This window comes from Schistocerca serialis, chromosome 2 (genome assembly GCF_023864345.2).
Source record: "Schistocerca serialis cubense isolate TAMUIC-IGC-003099 chromosome 2, iqSchSeri2.2, whole genome shotgun sequence".
In the NCBI taxonomy this organism is placed as follows: domain Eukaryota; kingdom Metazoa; phylum Arthropoda; class Insecta; order Orthoptera; family Acrididae; genus Schistocerca; species Schistocerca serialis.
In genome coordinates, this window is record NC_064639.1 from 1,008,831,755 (window position 1) to 1,008,852,814 (window position 21,060).

Genomic DNA, 21,060 nt, shown 5'->3' on the forward strand with positions numbered 1-21,060 from the left:
ACTGTTGATGATTACACATGACAGCAGGTACAATTCACCAAAACCAAATGCCTCCATCGGATTACTCCAGGATGTAGTGTGATTCATCACCCCAAATCTCTCATTTCCAGAGATCCACTGTCCAGTGGCCTCACACTTTACATCACCTAAAGTGTCGCTTAGCACTGGTGTAAGAAAAGCTCAGCCGTTTGTACCCCATTCTTTTTAACTCCTTATGCATGTTATGTTAGCTAGAATGCTGATAGTTCTTTTGAACACACAAATGATTCCTTCCACTGATATGGCTTTTTTTACAATGACCCTCTGCAGTGCTCAATGGTCCATGTCCGTCAGTACATGAGGTCTGCCTGCTCTTGTTTTAGCTGTGTTTGTTCCATCACACTTTCAATTCACAGTCAACATGGGCAGTTTTAGAAGGATTTGAAATGTCCCTGATGGGATTGTTACTCGTGACATCAAATGACTAGTCAGCACTCGAATTCACTGAGCTCTCCTGACTGACCCATTCTGCTGTTACTGCTTCTCTGATGATAAGTCAATACTCCCTACCTCCTTAAAATGGTGGGTTCACCTCTCATCACATCTGGGGTCAGTTCCACATGACATACGGGTGTTGAATTGCTTTTGATCAGATAGTGTATCTAAATAGAGAAATAGTACTAATTTTGTTATGATTGTCTTACATTGCAACACATTCATGCTACTTCCCATTCTGTGCTGCACTTAGGAGTGACACTCATCAGTACACATTGTGACAGCAGCTAAATTGGATGAAATTGAAGTCTTCTGTGTTTTTGTTGTATTAACTAAAGCCCACAAGACTTTAAAAAAAACTATGGAGTGGATCCTATTAAGAAATTTAATAACTGTAAAGAGGTCATTCATGTTCTTTGTGAAAATGTGGAAGATGATTAGAATATGTTATCCAGTATTTGTGCTTGGCCTTAGTCTATTTTGAAAAATTTTTGAACAGGATAAATTCAGATATGAAGAAGCAACACACAACTCTGTTTAATTGTGTGTCATTCTTCCAAGGACATTGTTTCTTATGATTAATTCTCCCTCAGCAATCAACAAAATGTTTGTTCAGCTATATAAACTAACCAATTACTCTTGCTTAAATAAGCTACTAATAAATATAATGTATATTTCTGTTGTGACTATGTGACTTGATAAAGCATTTATGAACAAATTTCGTTACTCACATGGAGTATGTCACCAGTTTATGATTCTAATTACCAACCTACTTCCTATACCTCTCCCATCCTCTTCAGTTTAAAAAATAGTTATTAATTATCTGCATCCTCCTCCATACTCTACATACCAATTTGAAATGATTCTACCACATACAGTGTTCTAGGATCTCTTCCTATTCCATTCATGTGTGTAGCACAGAAAAATTACTTCTTAAATTCCTCTGTGCATGCTGTAATCTCAATGGTTCCAAGCAACAAGCATCTGAGAGGGCACACATTGTTCAGTTGAGCATGCAAAGTCATACAGTGTAGTGACACCCAGAGCAGCACAGACTTTCAGCACACTGACCTTAACATTGTAGCAGAGTGAGAGGTGCCAACAGTGGCGTGCCCAACAGCAACACTAGACAGAGTGGCACCATGGTAGGTTTTTAGCCGAGTCCCTGTTCTGTGTACGTTTTATTTATTCTGGTATCGGAAACATACGTATTATACACACTTATGACCATATTACTTTTGCCCAAAACTTGGCCATTTCCATTGCATTTTCTTTTCCTTGATGTTCATCTGCTATGCAGGAGCCAGGCAGGACACAGTCAACATTGAAGCATATGAGAAACACTCTGGACTTCTCCACAGTCACACTGAATACTATCTTGCCAAATTAACCTTTGACTTGCCAACTCCAGATTTCAGTCTCTTCAGGGACTTCAAGTTGTCCATTTCTTTTCACAGCCAGGAGGTAGAGTTTCTGAAACTCTTTCCCAGCCAGGGGGAAGGTAATTTGTTGCCCTAAATAATGGCAACCTAGCTTTCTTATCAGTGGCGCTAAGTGCTATCGATGTCCTAAGGAAACTCCTCCTTACTTCAGTGGTTGTGTGTGCAGTTCGTGCCCGTACAGAGGATGCGTTCTCTCCTGCTACACTCCCCCCCCCCCCCCCCCCTCCTCGGTCACAGCTATTTTTCTTGGAACAGGAGGTGGTGCTATTCCTGTGAGGTGTTAAAGCCATTCAACAGGAATGGATTTCAAGCAGCCTGTTACAATCCTGCAGGTGTCATTGAGAGCTATGCCTACCTGTTTGGCATGTGTTGAATTACACTAAACGGGACATGATTACTCTCCTGCATAATAGTACAGTATAAGGACAGAGGTTCATAGAGTTTCAGGTTGACTGCTTCACTTTGATGCAACCAGCTTCCATAGAAAATCGTACCTGGCAGCTCTGAGGAGAATGAACATTGTCAGATCGTATTCATCATAATTATAGGGGCCTAGAATCCAGCATGATCGTTGGTGTTCCGTTAGGTACACAACAACACAACACACTTATTTGGTGTGCAAAGCCAGTAATTTGAGCAGCAGCCATTATACATCTGATGTGTTAATGTCAATGGCTGTGTCCTATCTTTGAGGCCTCTGTGATTTTATCTTTCAACAAAATAATATCACAAATTACCTGCACTGTCCTGACTTACCTTGATATGGAGGATGTGGCTATTCTCCTGGCAGCACATTCTCCACAGCTCTCAGTCGTTGAAAACACCTGGTCATGGCTTACAGTGGGATGGGCACGCCATCATTCACAACCACTACAATTAGTGAACACTGGCATATAGCTGAAGCATCATGGAATGACAAACTCATGTATGTCATCTGAGGTCAGTTCGAATTGATGCTCAGATGGATTAGAGCTGTAGTTGCTGTGAGAAGTGGCAGCTCTGTGTACTAAATCTCACACCTTTATAAGTCCAAATTACCTACATATTTAATCATGTATTCTTCATACTGTACGTATATACATAATAAGCAATATTTTGCTGTTTGCTGTCCTTTGTGGACTTGCAGTTGAAATGATGGGTAGTACTGTATCTGTATCACTCACATTTTCAGAGATACAAATTTAAACTGTATTTCCCACTGTAAAGGAACATTTAGAAGCGGATTTCAGCAATTGTGCTCTTGCTTTTCTACCTTTAATTTCAATTCCTGTATTATCTTTGAGTGCCTGAACCGTAACATTGGAGCCACTGACAGGCTTTACATATAATGAGAATTTCTTTGGGTTTTGTGAGAGGTCTTTCTAAATGATTCTGCAGTGGTTGTTGTTAAAGGTATAATTACATATTCCTCTTGTAATAGCCAAACACACATCAGTGTCTGTCTATTTAGATGCTGTTTGTTTAGAAGTGTCTTTAATAGTGACGGTGTACCATGGACTATCCCTATGTATCCACTGCTTGTCTAACTATTCTTCTAAACCTGAGCCACAGTCCCTCTACATGCTCCTGCCCAGAGATGAATGTGTCATAGGTTCCAATGTATGGTATGAAACTCTACCAAATATAATGTGTCCAGATATTATGGTCCAAAATCTTAGAACATATGTGTGTCTGTTCAGTTAATTTTACAATATTGTGATACCTGCACTGAATAGCAATAATGAAATGTTAATGGGTTCACCATGAAGCTGAAATGTGAGACTATTAGAAGTAAAAGATACATTTTTTTCCTAACTGCACAGAACATGAAGTGTTGTATTAAATTTTTTGTATACTAGAACAAAAATATTTGTTGAAATACTAAATTTGGAAATGAATTAACCATGCTTTGTATTTTTTTTCTTCTCTAGGGCTCGCTGCGTAATATATTTCAGATAATGACATGATTATTACTAAGATGTTCCAGAATAGCTGCTTATAATAACTAATCTTTATTCACAACAGATTGTTTCAGCATTTATCACCATTGTCAGTTACGTCTAAGCTGATGTGACCTCCATATTATGTCATTAGTGAACTGTCTTCTTACAGTCACTGTTTGAATAAGATGGTAATTTATATAAATACATTGAAAATAATGTGTTAATTATGGTTTGACAGTAATTTGGCAGTTCAACACTTATGACACTGTAGTCTCTCTCTCTCTCTCACACACACACACACACACACACACACACACACACACACACACACAGTGCCATAAAAGTTGAATTGTCAAACCATAATTAACATATTATTTTCAATATATTTATGTAAATCACCATTTTATTAAAACAGTGACAGTTATAAGACAGTTCACTAATGATGTAATGTGGACATCACATCAGCCTAGACATACTTGACAATGGCGATAAATACCAAAACAGTCTGTTGTGAATAAAGATTAGTTATTGTAAGCAGCTATTCTGCTGATGCATCTTTCTAATAATCATGTCATTATCTTGCTTCATATACTGCGTATTATGTATTGTTGGTAACAAAACTTCCTTGGCAACTTTAGTAAGGTCTGCCCTGCATATTACCTGGTAGTTTCCCCATCTGGACAGTTCCACACACTTCAGAGTACATGCATTTTCCTTCGTACCAGTCATTTATATGAATTCTGATGTGATGTGGAAGCAGCTTTAATGTAACCAAACTTGAGCGTTAGTTTCTTATTTATCATATCTCACTGCAGTCTAATTTTGGAACAGTACACGGTATTACATTTGTTTGGGATCTCGAATTGAAACGTAATCCACGTTTATTTATTTACAGTTTAGCATACTTATAAAATAAAGCCTTTGTATTGTTTGTTTGTGTGTAATGTGGTAACTGCAGACTTGCATGACAATCTTTTTCTCTTATTTGTTGTGATTCATAAATTAGCTAACATTGCATACTTTTTGTCATTTTAGGAACTGGACTTGAATCATCAGAGAATAAGAAAACTTGAGAACTTGGAGCCCCTTACTAAGATAGAACGACTGTATTTTCGATGGAACCTAATTAAAAAAATTGAAAATTTACATACCTTAGTTACATTGAAAGAACTTGAGCTGTATGATAACCAGATCACAGTCATTGAAAATTTGGATACACTTGTCAATCTGGAGTAAGTGTTCTGATTCATATGTTTAAAAAAAATTTCAAGATTACACAGGACAGAGAGTTAGCCCATTTTTGCAACCATATAATAAAAATAATGTTTTAGAATTATTTATAGAACTTAAATACTGCTTATGTACAAGTTGATCTTTGGTTCACCTGTCCATTTACCAGTTAAAGTTCCTTACCTTACCACTGTTTACAAGTATTTTTTTATGTTTTCGAAGGTATTATATTCGAGACGGTCAACATTTGAGGTATGTGTGATTTGTTATGCTTGATGTCTCATTCTACAGGACTTGATGTCACTTAACATTCTCATGACTCTCCAGTTCACTCTTTTTGTACCATTTGAAAACAGTAGCATGATTGAAAAGGTTTAATTTCAGTAAATTGTTATTACTTTTTTTCTCCACAGGATTTTGGACTTGTCCTTTAATAGGATACGTGAAATAGGAGGCTTACAAAACTTGCAGAAACTTGAAAAATTGTTTCTCAGTTCTAATAAAATTGCGAAAATTGAAAATGTTAACTGCTTAAAGAAATTAGTTCTTCTCGAACTTGGAGATAATAAATTGCGGGTGAGTTAAGACTTATGTAGTGTCTAACAATAATTCATTCTGTGCTTTATATATATGTAATAGAAAGTGTGGAATGGTATTTGTTTTACTTTGATTGGCGGAAGTGTTTTCTTTTTTTGTGAATATACTAAAAGTTTTGTAAATGAAGAATTTAAAAGTCACAGTTGTTACATGATTGATTGTAGTAACAGGGAGAATGTTTGTATTAAGCTCATGGAAATATGGCAAATGAGCAGAATTTAGTAGCAGAAACCCAGAATTCACTAATTTTGTACTGTCTTATTGATGATTCCTTACAGTGAACATTTCCAAAATAGGATCTCTTACAGGTTTAGTGGATGTACTTTAATAAAATAACTGTAAGTTTATCAGTAGGCCTCAGTCTGAAGAAACAAATATTTTGCTTCAATGTAGTGCCTAATTTTTCAGAAACACAAAACTGATGGCACCATAGGTTTCATTTATTTAAAAAACGTTTCATTCTTTAGACGCGACAGTATGGCTAGAACAGTGACCAAAATTGCAAAGGAAATACTAGGCATGAGTGAAGCATGTTGATTTCATTCCATACCATACAAAGAATAAATATACAGGGAACTGCCCCTTTATTCATGTTATTATTTGTTTACTACTACTATTACTATTATTATTATTTTGGTTCTGCAATGTCTAATACAGTTTTTGTGTGTATTGTATCTGTATTTGAATGTTATTGTTCATTGAGTATATGTTGCTCATTCACAGTAATATTATTGTATTCTGTTGTTTCAGAAAATAGAGAACCTTGAGGGGTTAGATACCTTACGACATTTGTACCTTGGGAAGAACAAAATTACAAAAATTGAGAACCTGGAGTCACTAAAGCAACTAGAGATCCTTAGCCTACAGGTATTTCACAAACTAAATGAAAAAGTTTAATCTTAGGTATTACTTGTTACACTGAAAATAAATTGTATTGTCACAGTAAAGATTTCGTTTTTTTCTTGGTAGTCCATAATGTATGTTAGATTACTCATAAACAAAATGAATATAGAAAATCTCACTTAACTTTGGAGTACCTGGGGCAACACACACTTTTACTATTGTCTGCTTGCTTCTCAGCCAGCAGATTAAGTTGTGTGTATTGAATGGTGTGGACTGAATACTACACCCTCTAAAAATGATTACTTTTTTTTTTTCAAATGTGAGGAGAAGTGAGCTGTACCATGAAGTTGTTAAAAACTAGAGAAAAAAAAGTGCCTTAGTTTGTAACTTTTTTTCAGGGCAGTTTATAGTTCTCTGCATTTTCCTAAATGGAGAGCAATAACAGATGGAATTCTTAGCTGTATATTTGAAGGCCAGGCTAATCTAGAGTTTTTCACGTCCTCTCCAAAGAAAAAGAAAGCTTTGTGATAATATGTGTATATTTGTAGGATAGGTGTGATTTAAGATAACTGATATGTTACATAACTGTTGACAGAATTATGAAATTTTACTCTATCTCACAACACAGTTGATCTGTAGCAGTCCTACTGCACTAATTATAAACCCTCCTGAGAAAAGTGCTAAAAATTATGATAACACATATTGTCTTTGATAGTGGCATAAACTTCCAGGTAGTACACAACTCAGCCCATCACAAGATATAACAATACCAATTTAAATACTGTTTTGCCACGCGGGTTAGCTGCATGGTCTGAGCCATCCTGTCACGGTCCGTGCGACTCCCCACGTCGGAGGTTTGAGTCCTCCATTGGGCATGGGTGTGTGTGTTGTCCATAGAATAAGTTAGTTTAAGTTAGATTAAGTAGTGTATAGATTTAGGGACTGATGACCTCAGCAGTTTGGTCCCATAAGACCTTACCACAAATTTCCAGATTAAATACTGTTTTACTCCACAACCAAAAAATAGTTACAACACTCACTTTTTGTGGCCAGAATTTGCCTTCAGGCGATGAAAAGTGTAGAACCACAAAAGAAATGTATAAAAGTAAAATTGACACACTACCTAGCTTTTTAAAGTAGTAGTTTCTGCCTTGAGGAGGAGACAGAGAGAGAGAGAGAGAGAGAGAGAGAGAGAGAGAGAGAGAGAGAGAGAGGTACCTTGAGGAGGAGAGAGAGAGGTATGTTGGAGGAGATTAAGAGACAAGGACAACTCCCTGAGACTCCAGGATGAGATAGACCCACCTGTGATGAGGATTGGTTGACAAAAATGGAGGGGAGCCATCTGAGAGAGTAGGTTGGAGATAGTACATTGATATGCATTGTGCCAGGGCTGAGTGAGAAATAAACTGTCCCCACCTATCCCATTCTCCTATAGGGGAATATTAGTTCCGAAGACTAGGTCATGTGTCACATCCTGAATAAAAGTAATGTCAGACATTCTGTTTTTGTTAGGTTTCTCAACTGAATCTTCTTCTTCTTCTTCTTCTTCTTCTTCTGTGGGAGCTCTACAGCCCTTGCTGAGCTTTGGCATTTTCAGTGATTTTCCTCCACACTTCTCAGTTGTTTGCTGCTCTTTTCCACCCACAGACTCCCATACTGGTGATACCTACTATTATGTCGTCAATCCATTTTCTCTTGGCCCTCCCTTTTCGCCTAGCTGAATGGATCACACCTTTCATAATTTTCTTTGGAATTCTATCCTCTGCCATTCTCTTCATGTGTCCCAGCCATCGTATTCACTGTGATTTCACAAATTTTACTATGTTCCTGTCTTGTATTTTATTGGACCATAGTATTTTCTGCACAAAGGTTCCTAGTGCATTTTTGTCATGTTCTGTCAACATCCATACCTCTGATCTGTACGTGATCTCTGGGTGGACTAGGGCATAATATATTTGTGGTTTTGTTTTTCTTGTAACAAGGCTATTTCTGAAAAGTTGCATATTTGCAAAGTAAGCTCTGTTTCCTGTTTACATCCTTTCCCTTATGGTCTTTCCAATACTGTTATCATTTGCTATAAGGGCTCCCAAGTAGTTAAAAGAGGACACTCCTTTGAAGTATTTACTGTTGATTTTCAGATCTTTAGGGGTTCTTTAGCCTCAGATTGTGGCATTACCATACATTTTGTTTTGTTTTCATTTACGTTGAGGCCAATTTGTAATGCTTCTGTTTCCATTGCCTGATATGTTTCTTGGAGTGTATTGATATTTCTTCCTACAATAGTAAGGTCATCAGTGTACGCACATATCTGGCTAGTTTTCATAAATGTGATCCTCTTTTGTTGATTTTATGTACTACACTATGCAGGGCTGTATTGAATAGGACCTTGCTTCATGCCGTTATTAAAGTCAAATCTTTCACTTGTTCTGCTAAAGACCTTTGCTTTTGCTCTTGTCTACATCATTGTCATTCTGACGAGTCTTACTAGCTTAGCACATACACGAACTTCTTCCAGTACTCTATATAGTTCTTGCTGGATTATGCTGACAAAGGCTTGTTTGAAGTTGACGAATAGGAAATGCAGATCTACATCATATTCATAGAACTTTTCCATTATTTGTCATACCACAAATGTTTGATCAGCTGTTCCTCTGACTGGTCAAAAGCCACGCTGATAGTCCCTTAGCATGTCTTCTGCGCACTTCTGTATCCTTTCGTTTAATATATTTGTGAAGATCTTACAGGCTATGCTTAGGAGTGTTACACACTAAAGTTTTCACATGCTGTTCTATTCCCTTTCTTATAACTGGGGATTATTATTCCATTTTTCCAATTATCTGACATAGTTTCCGTTTCCCATATACATGATATTAATGTGTGCGGTTCCTTTATTACAGCCTCTCCACCAGCTTTTATTAATTCCAGGATTATGCTGTCTTTCCCAGGGCCTCGATTATTTTTTGTCCACCTTCGTTTTGATATTGTTCACTTTGTCTCACCAACCAAAAAAAATAACATTGTTGGTGTCTTTATCTTAGTTGAAAAAGTTGTAAAAACATGTTGCTCAAAATTTTATCTATCTTGCAATTAATTGTCTTTGTCAATATTCATCACAAATATCTTTAATGTGCCAAAAGATTAAAAACTTTCTAAAGCTAAGATCGCACAAATATTTATTTATTTAAAACAACCGACAGACTTTGCCATCATCTTCAAGTCTGTAACAAAGTGCATTTACGTGGAATATGTCTCATAAAATGAGTTAAGATGTAATATTTAAGATAATAGTTGTAATGTTTTTGTGACGTAACAATCATTTGTGAGCAGTATATATATGGACATGGCTATTTGCTTACCAAACTAAAACTTTTTTCTCAAACACTACATCTTAACTCATGTTATGAGACATATTCCTTGTATGTGCACTTTTTTACAGACCTGAAGATGACAGCAAAGTCTGTCAAAACCAGTTGTTTTAATTCAAGAAATACAGGGTGTACATAAAGTCCAGGAACACTTTCAGTTATTTGTTGCACAAGAACCAAACATTGTACTGATATCATACATGTGTCATTTTGAAGAGAAACCCTTAAAGTTTTTTCATGTATACCAACACCGTGTAGTTTGGTAATTTGCTGATAGTCAGCACTAGTCGCAAACTTGGCGAGTTTGGGTGTGGAGCAAGCTGTTTCATGAAATGGCCTCCCTGATCACCAGATCTCACTCTGTGTGACATTGTTTTCTGTGGGGACACATTAAAGATCTGGTGTATGTACCACCTCTACCTCATGATGTAGCAGAGCTCCGGGAGAGAATGTGGGAAGCGACTGCCACAGTCAACGATGCCATGCTAGGACGGGTATCACAAGAATTCGATTACAGTATTGATGTCTGCTGGGTCACTCATGGTTCTTTATGTACACCCTGTACTTATGTGATCTTGGATTTAGAAAGTTATTAGCAAGTAAAACTGATTGCTCCTTCTGTCTTCTCAAAACGAGACAATTCAATCAAAGTGTCAAAAGATATTGTGTGAAAGATTTTATTGAGTCAATAATATTGTCACACTATTTCTTCTTCAGGAATCTAATCTTTGTGTCCTTCTTTTTATATATGTTCTAGAGTAATCGTATTACTAAAATTGAGAATTTGGAAGAACTTACAGCTTTGGATCAGTTGTATTTGTCAGAGAATGGTATCTCTGTGATGGAGGGTCTTGAGCACAACAAGCAACTTTCAACCTTAGATGTAGGAAGTAACAAAATACAACGCATCAGCAATACAGAGCACTTGGAAAGGCTCGAAGAGTTTTGGGTAAGTTGATTCTAGTTAAAAGTTTAGTTTTTGTTTTACATAAGATACAGAGTGCCCCAAGAGGAATTGTAGAGTATTCAGGAATAGAACAGAAACAGTCATTCAAAGCTAAGTAGTCCAGTAAACATGGACACTAAAATGCATACCTCAAGAGCTACGAGCACTTCTGCAGCTTTGATACTGTGAAATAAATCTCTTCTACTGCAAGCTCTTTGGTGTCATATTTTGGGAGGAGGTAATGTGGACCAAAAGTAGAAAAAATTGTCTAGAAAATGTGGGCTGTAGCATGCAATACTTTATGAGCTATGAGGACTTGTTCAATAGAAGGGATTTGTTTCACAGTATCAGAGATGAAGGAACTACTCATAGAGCACGCATTGCAGAGCCCACTAGACTTTTTTTCATGCAAATGATGGTTCTTGTTGTAATCCTGAATACCCACCATTCCTCCTGGGACTGTGTGTATAAATTAGTTGTATTTGACCTCAGATTGTGGAGCAAACACTGTTATTTTATTATAGCTGGGAGGAGGAGGAGGAGGAGGAGGAGAAGTCAAGATTTGTTCATATCAGAAGTACTTGCATTTTTAAAAGTTCTCAGATAGGTATCTGGCTTTTGTTGCTCAATAATATGGAAAATTGGATAGTGGTGGGAACTTGTTATACAAAATACAATTTTGCATTGAAAGGTGAATTTTTAGAAAATACATAGGCATGATAACAATCTTACACAATTTTACTGAAAATTGTTTCACTAACTGTAAAATATGTTTCTGACAACTACAAGAGAACAAAGTATTATGAAAACAAGTACTGACAAAAAATTGATACTAATTATTGATACAATTCTAAAGTTAAGTTTTCATAAATTCCGTAACCATTATTACAACAGAATAAATCATAAGGTTAATTTCACTGGAAATTGTATTCTTGAAATCAGCATTATCTGTAGTAGGACCACCTAAAAATTACATTACACAGAGCTAAGTGGTGCAGTGGTTAGCACACAGGATTCACATTTACAAAAATTAGAGTTCATATCCTCATGTAGCCATTCGTATTAGGATTCACCAGATTTAACGGACTATAAGGTTAACTTTTTTCTTCAAAACATTGGCTCCAAAATTCAGGTGCATCTTGTACTTGAAATTAATATAGAAATGTCCAGTGTTTGATTTAAAATTCCTGCCAGTCCTAAAAATGGTCATATATTCGATTCTGTGGGAAACCTATCTCTGTCTGCAACTTTGATTTCAACTGTCAGCAGCAGCATACCAATATGACGAACATGAGTTGTGGGGATTCACAAACCTGCTAACACTGTCACCCTCCTGCCCTTCCATCACAAAACCCAGAACACTGCCTAGCCTATGATGAGCCATTGCAGTCTGTGGTGCCAGTGAACTTGAATGGAAAGTGATTTGTGTTATCAGTAACAGTACAATATTGTTGTTAGTAATTAGTTTTGTAATGAAAAAAATAAAAGGTATTCGTGTGGTGCAGGTTATAAATTGAAAGTAATATAGCATATGCAGAAGAATAAGGAAACAGAGCAGCATTTCAGCCCTCCAGCATCAGAAAAAAATCATTCGGATTTGGCGGCCTAGTAAAGAAGAACAGAAAACATTGTAGAAGAATAAATGTGCAAATAGAGGACTGAATGCAAAATAGCCAAAACTGGAAGATGATGTATTGAAAGGGATACAAGGACACTGTCAAAATGGCATTGGAATTAGTATTAAAATGATTCAAATACATACTCATAAGCTAGCGCTACAGTGGAGATTAACAGACGCCAAGGGGGAGTTGGTTGGTGCTACAGGGCTATGAAGCATCATGGACTTAGCATATGAACCAAAAACAAAATACCTCCAAAAATGCAATGAAAGTATGAAGAGAAAATATTATCTTTCCATTGCTTTATTATTCATCTTCGAAAGAAAACCAGTGTATAACTAAGCCAAATAGCGAATATGGACGAAACTCCTCTGACATATGATGTACTGAGTAACAGAACTTTTACCGTGAAAGATGCTACAACTGTACCTATGAAAACAAATGGACATGAAAAAATGCACTACACTGTTGTCTTTGTATGTTGTGCTGATGGTACCAGACTTAATCCAGACCAAGTGAGGTGGCACAGTGGTTAGCACACTGGTCTCACATTCAGGAGTACAATGGTTCAAACATTTGTCCGGCCATCCTGATTTAGATTTTCCATGATTTCCCTAAATCACTTCAGGCAAATGCCGAGAAGATCCCTTTGAAAGGACACAGCCGACTTCCTTCCCCATCCTTCCCTGATCCAATGGGACTGATGACCTCGTTGTTTGGTCCTCTCCCCCCATAATCAACCAACCAACCAACTTAATCCAGTAACCATTTTCAAGTACAAAACAATGCCAGTACCTTCTGAAATACTGCCAGTTGTTGCTGTTGTTCATGACAAGGGTTGGATGGACAAGGCTGGTATGAAATTATGGATTAACTGAGTGTAGGAGAGAAGGAAAGGTGCTTTAATGAAGAAGAGTTTTCTTTTTGTGCCTATCAGTGTAGTAATCATTTGCAAAATTCTGTGAAAGAGAAATTGGGACAGGAAAGTACAGAGACTGCTGTTCTTCTGAAACACTTATTTAACAATTGCAATTGATTGATATCTCGATAGATAAACCATATACAGTGTATATGACAGAGGAATGGAACAAATGGATGATGAATGAAACCCAACATTCACACCGAAGGGAGATTTAAAATGACCCACAGTCAAACAAGTGTGTCAGTGGATACAACAATTATGATCTAGAGTGAGAGAAGACATTGTTGTTAAATATTTCAAGAGGGGTTGCATAAGTAATGCTCCCGATGGCAGTGAAGACTGTCTTATGCATGAAGAGGACAACAATGACAACAAAGAGGAATAAAAAGAAGAAGAAGGAGGAGGAAGTTCAAGTGAAGATTTCAGGAATTTTAAAGGTGAGTTTGGTTTTATAAATGAAGATTTTATTAGTCTGGCTTTGCAATCTAGTAATGAAATGGGTAAAAATGTTATTTTAAAAAAAAATGCTTAAAAAATAAGGTGTCTCTCATAGTCCGTGAAGTTAAGTAGATGTTTGGTCTAAATCAATTAAGATGAATGCTGGGATGATTCTTTTGATAAGGTCTTTGTCTCCATACTGGCTCTAACTGAACTCTTGCTCCATCACTAGGGACTTCACTACCGACATGATGTCAAACCCTAATAATCCTTCAATTTGTATAAATTACATCAACGCTAAGAGGGCATAGCTGTTAATGCGACAGTACGTGATGAGGGAAGGGATAGATTTGGTTAAAATACATCATCTCACAAATTCTTCTTAAAAATATTATGTTAAATCTCAGTCTCCCTTGCTATGTGGCACCTTTCTCAGTGGTAGAAACAACAGTCACAAATTAGGGAAAGTGTGCGCCTCACAAAGGCCTGCTGTCTATGAAAGTGTGCACCCAACAGTGCTTGTATACATCAAGCATGCAAAACTGATCTGTTACCTGTTATCTTTCATCTTGTTAGGATTTGGTTTGGAATATTGTGTGGCTATGTGTGTGTACTGTTTGTATGTAAACATAGGCTAATACGGGATCTTCAGAAAGAACGACCCTACTTCATAGCTTAATGTCTATATTGACACTCGTTGCAGGAGAATAAAACTTATATTGGTTAAACACTCATGACTAGGGTTTAAAATGAGTGCCATTTGATGGTTTTAAGTTCTGTGTATGTATTTCGGGTCTGAAGCAACTTCTTATGGCTCTTTATTTTTAATTTTGTTTTTGTTTTTTAAGAAACATTTTTATAATAAAATCCATTGTCAAAATGTTCTGTTACTGTCTTTTTTCCTAAATTCGTGCATTTTTTAATGTATATTGTAGTCATCAAATTTTGTATTATTAAATTTCACTTGAGTGCTGCATTTGCATATGAAAGCAAAGGAATCACAATGTGTCAAACTGCATTTGAGTGTGGTATTTGCAAATTATGTTATAGGATTAAGAGTGCTGGCCACCAGAATGTTAAGAATTTGTTCATAGACATGTATTTTTACTGACAATATGCCTTTTGACCACAGTTACTCAAATACAATTTACAAATTATTCTTACTCATGAAAGAGGAAATAATAATTTGCCTATTAGCAATTACAAGATTATCAGGATCAGTACCAGGGTGTTTAAATTGTGGTTGCTAAGAGACAAACGGAATTGGCAGGTGGGCTTGTAGATGAGAACTGTATTGCATTTTATCAGTTGGTGATCAGGCTGCTAGTGTCGCAGTGGAAGACATGCTGCAGGTCGTCTGGCATCATCTCTTGGCAGCGTGAAGGCAGGACTACTGGGATTGGTTGGCCATATGGCCCAGCAGCATATATGTGAAATGTCTTCTTTCCATATCACCAGCAACTGTTCCTCTAAGGCAGTCTCTTTGCGTGCTCCAGAGCTATGTCTCTGGGCATATCCATACACTAGATGGGTCGCTCAAATTGTTCTCCGGCCAATCAAATTATTGTTCAGCATCCTAATCACATGTTGTGTGACATCCACAGTTCCCATGGCTGGACAACCATATGCAGACATAATTGTAGATGGAATTCCTTCACTGGCAAACTCCATGTCACCAATTAAGAATAGATACCCTATGTTCTGTACATTTGTCACCTCCACCTGTGCTAAAATTTCCTTCCACTTCAGTGTGATCTTTCGCACATTTCCTTCTGCAGGAAAGCACATGCAAGTGCCAAAAAGACATTCACAGCAAGTATTCTTTCCCTTTGCAAACTGCATATTGTCATTGCACAGTAGCATCTGATAAAATCATTCTGGTGTACGATAGCATGGGTGTCCCAGAAAGGGGGATACTCTCTTCTGTTGGCCTGTTGGCACCAGCCTCTGTCTCCCACAGGGAAGGCCAGGGACTGGGACCAGGAGTGGCAAGACCTCTATTGTGAGATCAATTATAATATATTAAGAATAAAATGGATGAGTTAATTTATGGTAAGCTCCAAACTGGTTCTTGCAATATTACTCAGGATCTGTCACCTTCTGCACCTTTCCCAAATAATGTACTGTGTATATAAAGGCTTGTAAAAGCATAAAATAGTCGGCGTGTGAAAATTAGAATGCAGCAAAGCAAGCACTGTATGCTTTGACCCACATTTGGTTGTACTAGTAAGAACTCTCAATTCGTGGATATATATTCAATTTCATTTGGATCTCGAGGACTGAATTCTGCAGTTTGTTGATCAGGATACGCTGTTATACATATTTTAATAACTGAATAAGCAATAATGAGGAACAAAAGTTTTGAAGGATACTCCCATGTGATATTAAGCTGTGAACAATGTTGCGACTTTTAAGTGGAAACCAGAGATCTAGATTAAATACTTGACAGAAACAGATTATGTTTGATCTTTCCTGTATAGCATTTTCCCCATCATTTTTTGGCTCCTTCCTTTGTGCTGTAATGGTAAACTGTTTAGTGGTATAGAAACATATTTCTATATCTCTGTTATGTTGAATGATTTCCAGAGAGATGAAAGCTCAGTAACCTAGTGTACAAAATACCTCACTTCCCATGGAAAGTTACTTTGCTTCCATTTCTCATATTTCTTGAGGCTGCTCCCCCCCCTCCCCCTCCTCCTCCTCCTCTTAGCACTACCAATACTACTACTACTAATTCTTTCTTTCATTTGTGATTATTTTAGTGTTTGTTAAAGGGAAGCCTATTGTCAGTCTTACTATTTGTTATACAGTAGATTACACTGACAGGGTGTATACACTGCAGGACAACCTGGAAACCCAGGAAAACCCGGGAATTTTTTATCTGGGAGAAAACTGGGAATTCTGGGAATTTTTCATTGTTTTAGTCTTCAGTAAAATTTTTGTAGTTTTGGCTGGTAAGAACTGATAGTCCAACAAAGAATTTTACTGTATCCCGCCACTGCACAATAATACTTCAGCTATAAAACATAAATGAGGGAATAAAACCAAAATAAAACTCAAGTTGCAAAGGAATTGCGCCATTTACAACACAGTGCACACACACGCACCTGCCAAAAGCAAAATATATCAAAGGGTTTAGGGCGAAGACAGTTGAATACTTCCTAACAGCAAACTGCTTCCGATGAGCATGATGTCACAACTATTTACATTAAGTTAATTTTGAGCAGTTGCCGGCGGGCTTATACAAATGTGCAGTTGAGTTTCATGTGAGCAGTACCTTCTCCTGTTTCTCGGTAGCAAGATGCAGTTATGCTACCCAGAAAAATTTTTCTGGCTTGCCAAAGCTGCCAGATTGGTGCCTGCACAGGGCAGTCTGGGTTGTAGTGCGGAGGGGGCTAGTGTCCCATGTCTACTTTTAGTGATTTTGCTGCTTCCCCTTCGTTTACAGTTCACACACCAAATGAAAACAAAACGGATTTCTGTGGCCGGGAACTATCAAATGAATTAAAATACATTTCCGTAATTACGGAAGGCTAAAATATGTTATTAGTTTCAGTTATCTGATTTTATTTTATTTCCACATTTTTGGCAGTCAAGCATTAATTGCCTTGCGCAACAGTGAAGTTATTTTTGTCGGTTTGCTAAATAAATGTGGCTTTTATTAATCTTTTCCACAGAGGCAGTCAGTTTATGAGAAACATAAGTGTTTCATTCCACACTATTGGCTAGTTTCAACTCTTAACTGAATTTAAAGTGCACATTTTTATCTTCTGGCACGTGTGGCATTATGCCATATTAAGAACCAAACGTGAGACAATACAGTACTGATACTCCAAAAAAATTTGCGTCTCAAAAAGCACATTAAAAGCTTAATATCAGGTTTGGCCTTCTTCACTGTGAATCTGGTCATTTGAATGTGCCCTTTAAGCTGAATTACGCAGTTTAGTATGGTATACAAAATTCCTATGCTCGTGGAGTATCCTGTGATGTCCTGTTTCTTTTATGACTTTGTGTAAGATCTCCTAATGCTACGTGTGTTACAAATATATGGGTTGCAGGAAAATATTGCAAATGGTTCTTCAAAAATCATTATTTTCAAAGGAAATTTCCTTTCACGCAAGATGACTTATGTCATGTATGAGAATGTGCAATAAATTTCTTAAATCAGAGAGTTTGACTCTCATTTCAAACTTAACACTTCGAGTACCAGCCGCTTAGAATAATTTCAAGCCCAGAAGACAAGACATTAATGTTGCGGGTTGAATAACACTTAGGCGGTTTGTTGTTCTACTTATTTTTATTTGTATGAACTGGTTTTCGGCTTATTAGGCCATCTTCAGATAACTACTGGCAATTGTTTACAAGGAGCTTGTGTTCTTATGAACCAAACATTCTGGACTAAGATACAATGCACTTACATACGATCTTTAGTTGTGGTATTGTCTTTGGAATTGTGAAATGGGTCTTTTGACGAGCCGGGCCATATCAACAAGGCTGACAACATGAACGCAGCTGGAGATTAAATAAATCAGTCTCCACCTTTGTTGAACATGTGCTCAAAGAAAGACACAAATATCTAACACACACAGAAGTGCTACATATAGACAACAAAGGCAGGAAACTCAGCCGACTAGAAGCACTTTAAATTAACAAACACTTAGCCCTAAATCCCCAGCTGGTTCTAAATGACCAATTGCAACTGAACACATCACCACTCTTAAACTTTACACAATAAAGTAAACCTGCTACTAACCACAAAGTGTCCCAATAGTAAACAAATTCACACCCCAATTTAATGTAATATCCCTTATTTGTTTACATTCCTAACTGTAACTCAAGTGTAACAATGTAATATTTTGGTATATATTAAAGCACAATTTTTCTAATAACAAAATGTAACCCCCAAAGAAAACATCGCTGTTGTACAGCCGACAATTTGTGTCCAGTGCAACTGTTCACAACAAATGCCAAAAAATTGTAATTTTGTAATAATGTGTATTCTAAATAATTCTAATTGTTGTCATACATGGTGCTGACAAACCATAAAATGTGATTTATTAAGTTAAAGAACATTTTTACAGAACATAAAGTCAAAAGACCCATTTGACAATTCCAAAGACAATACCACAACTAAAGATCGTATGTAAGTGCATTGTATCTTAGTCCAAAATGTTTGGTTCGTAAGAACACAAGCTCCTTGTAAACAATAGCCAGTAGTTATCTGAAGATGGCCTAATAAGCCGAAAACTAGTTCATACAAATAAAAAAAAGTAGAACAACAAACTGCCTAAGTGTTATTCAACCTTCAATATGGAATTGTTCTATCAAGAAGCGACGGAAGAATCCATAAATAAGAGACATTAATGTCATTGTTTAAAATTTTAATGGCACATTTGTGTGATGTATCTTAAAGTGAACACACGCTAAAAAGACCAATATTGTACGTGAAATCTTAGCTTTTCAAGTAGTTACACTATGTACATTAATTTAAACCATTAATTTTTCCTCTATGTGTATTCACTCGACGTAACGGTGATGTTGCTAATGGCTGACTACATCATGTGTGCTATGCTCTGAATGTCTGCTGTCATCGGCTGGTGAGATCACGTGACATGAGCTATGATTGGCTTACAAAAGCGCATTGCAATCTCTGTTTCAATGCTTCGGAAACTAAAGTGCTGTGTTTGGTGGAATTTGAATTTATAATTTCATAATACGAAAATATGCAGCATACGTGTCGCTGCACATCAAATATCTTTGCAAAACATGTTTCTTTCTTCTTTTTTTTGTTTTTTCCTCCCTTACTGTGTTTCATTTACTGAAGTTCTGGGAAGTTCTACACTGGTGTATAAGAATTGATTTTTTACAGTTCTATGGGAAAGTACACTGTCTTATCATGGAAAAAGTGTATTTTCACCTTGAAAGAAATGTATTTTGATGTGGGAAAAAGTGCATTTTTAACTGGGAGATCTGAGATTTTTTCCCCCTCCCCTTTGTCCGCATGTACTTACTGACTCATGATTTTCCATTGTTACAATGATATTTCTCTTTTCTATGATTCATTGTTTATATGTGTGATTTTCTTTTGTAGATGAATGACAATCTAGTTGATGATTGGTCTAACGTTGAAGTGTTGACACGCAACAGACGATTGGTCACCGTTTATTTAGAACGCAATCCTGTGTCGAAAGATGTCAACTACAGGAGAAAACTTAAATTAATGCTTCCCTGGATTTCGCAGATTGATGCCACACTATGTAGGTGAAGCGAGGAAATCATTATTGCTATGAAAATTTTACCTACATTTAAATGGGCGTAAATGTTACAGTGAATACCATTGTATGCATAATATGTAACATTTTTCTACTAACGTATTCATTGCTACAAATATTTTAACAGAAATATAGTTACTGTGACTATACTGAATTATTCACGTTGTTGTCATAGTTTCATTTCTTGAGCTTTGCTTTATTTGTAAGAAGCTTGTTATTATAGAAGTCTGACTCTAATCTGTAATTTAGAATCTTACTTTTTATATCTATTGTATATGTTATTGAAATAATGTAGCATGGTTCTATTTGTCCTTTGACTATCAATGTCTTATAATTGATGTTAATTTCAAAATCATTGTGTCCAAATGTTTTTCGTCTACGTGGTTTCTGTAGTCATTGTTTCTAATTGTGGTTTCATGGGCTCTTTTGTCATTTCAAAAAATGCATTGTATATATTGCACAGCTGATAATATGGTCAATAAGGTTTGCATGGCATTGTGTGCTTGTGCTTTTCAAAATAACAATATTGTGCAGAAAGTACAGTGTAACTGAAGCATGAGACAATGAATGTTGAACTTGTAACTACAGTTTATAATTAGTTTAAAATTTTGAAAAAAGTATGTTGTAGTACCTTTAATGTTCCACCTTTATACTTGTATTTTGCATATATCATTTGGATCTCAACCCCTAATTTTAATCTGTTATTACTTGTGTTGTTATTACTACTACTACTAATAATAATAGTAATACTACTACTAATAATACTAATAATAATAATACTATTATTATTACTATTATATATAATACTGTGACATCATTTCTTTGCCTTCAAATATGTGCTTATCACATATGTCATTCCCATATTGGTTCCCAGTATTTTGATGGAGCCTACCAGCCGTTGGTTGTCTTTGATTTGACATGTTAATTAGAAAAATATTATGGAGTTGCTGCCCTGCCTCATTCTGAGAGTGTTCTGGTAACAGACATAGC

General features: G+C 36.5%; 1 protein-coding gene across 1 annotated transcript in view; it reads left to right on the top strand.

The window, feature by feature from the left end:
- Nucleotides 1-21,060, top strand: part of LOC126458422 (protein phosphatase 1 regulatory subunit 7) — a 76,885-nt gene that overhangs the window by 50,954 nt on the left and 4,871 nt on the right. Inside the window, exons 4-8 of the mRNA XM_050095459.1 lie at nucleotides 4,874-5,070; nucleotides 5,482-5,644; nucleotides 6,416-6,532; nucleotides 10,631-10,822; nucleotides 19,890-20,055. Of these exons, the coding sequence (XP_049951416.1) occupies nucleotides 4,874-5,070; nucleotides 5,482-5,644; nucleotides 6,416-6,532; nucleotides 10,631-10,822; nucleotides 19,890-20,055 (835 nt within the window). The remainder of the gene's footprint in view (nucleotides 1-4,873; nucleotides 5,071-5,481; nucleotides 5,645-6,415; nucleotides 6,533-10,630; nucleotides 10,823-19,889; nucleotides 20,056-21,060) is intronic.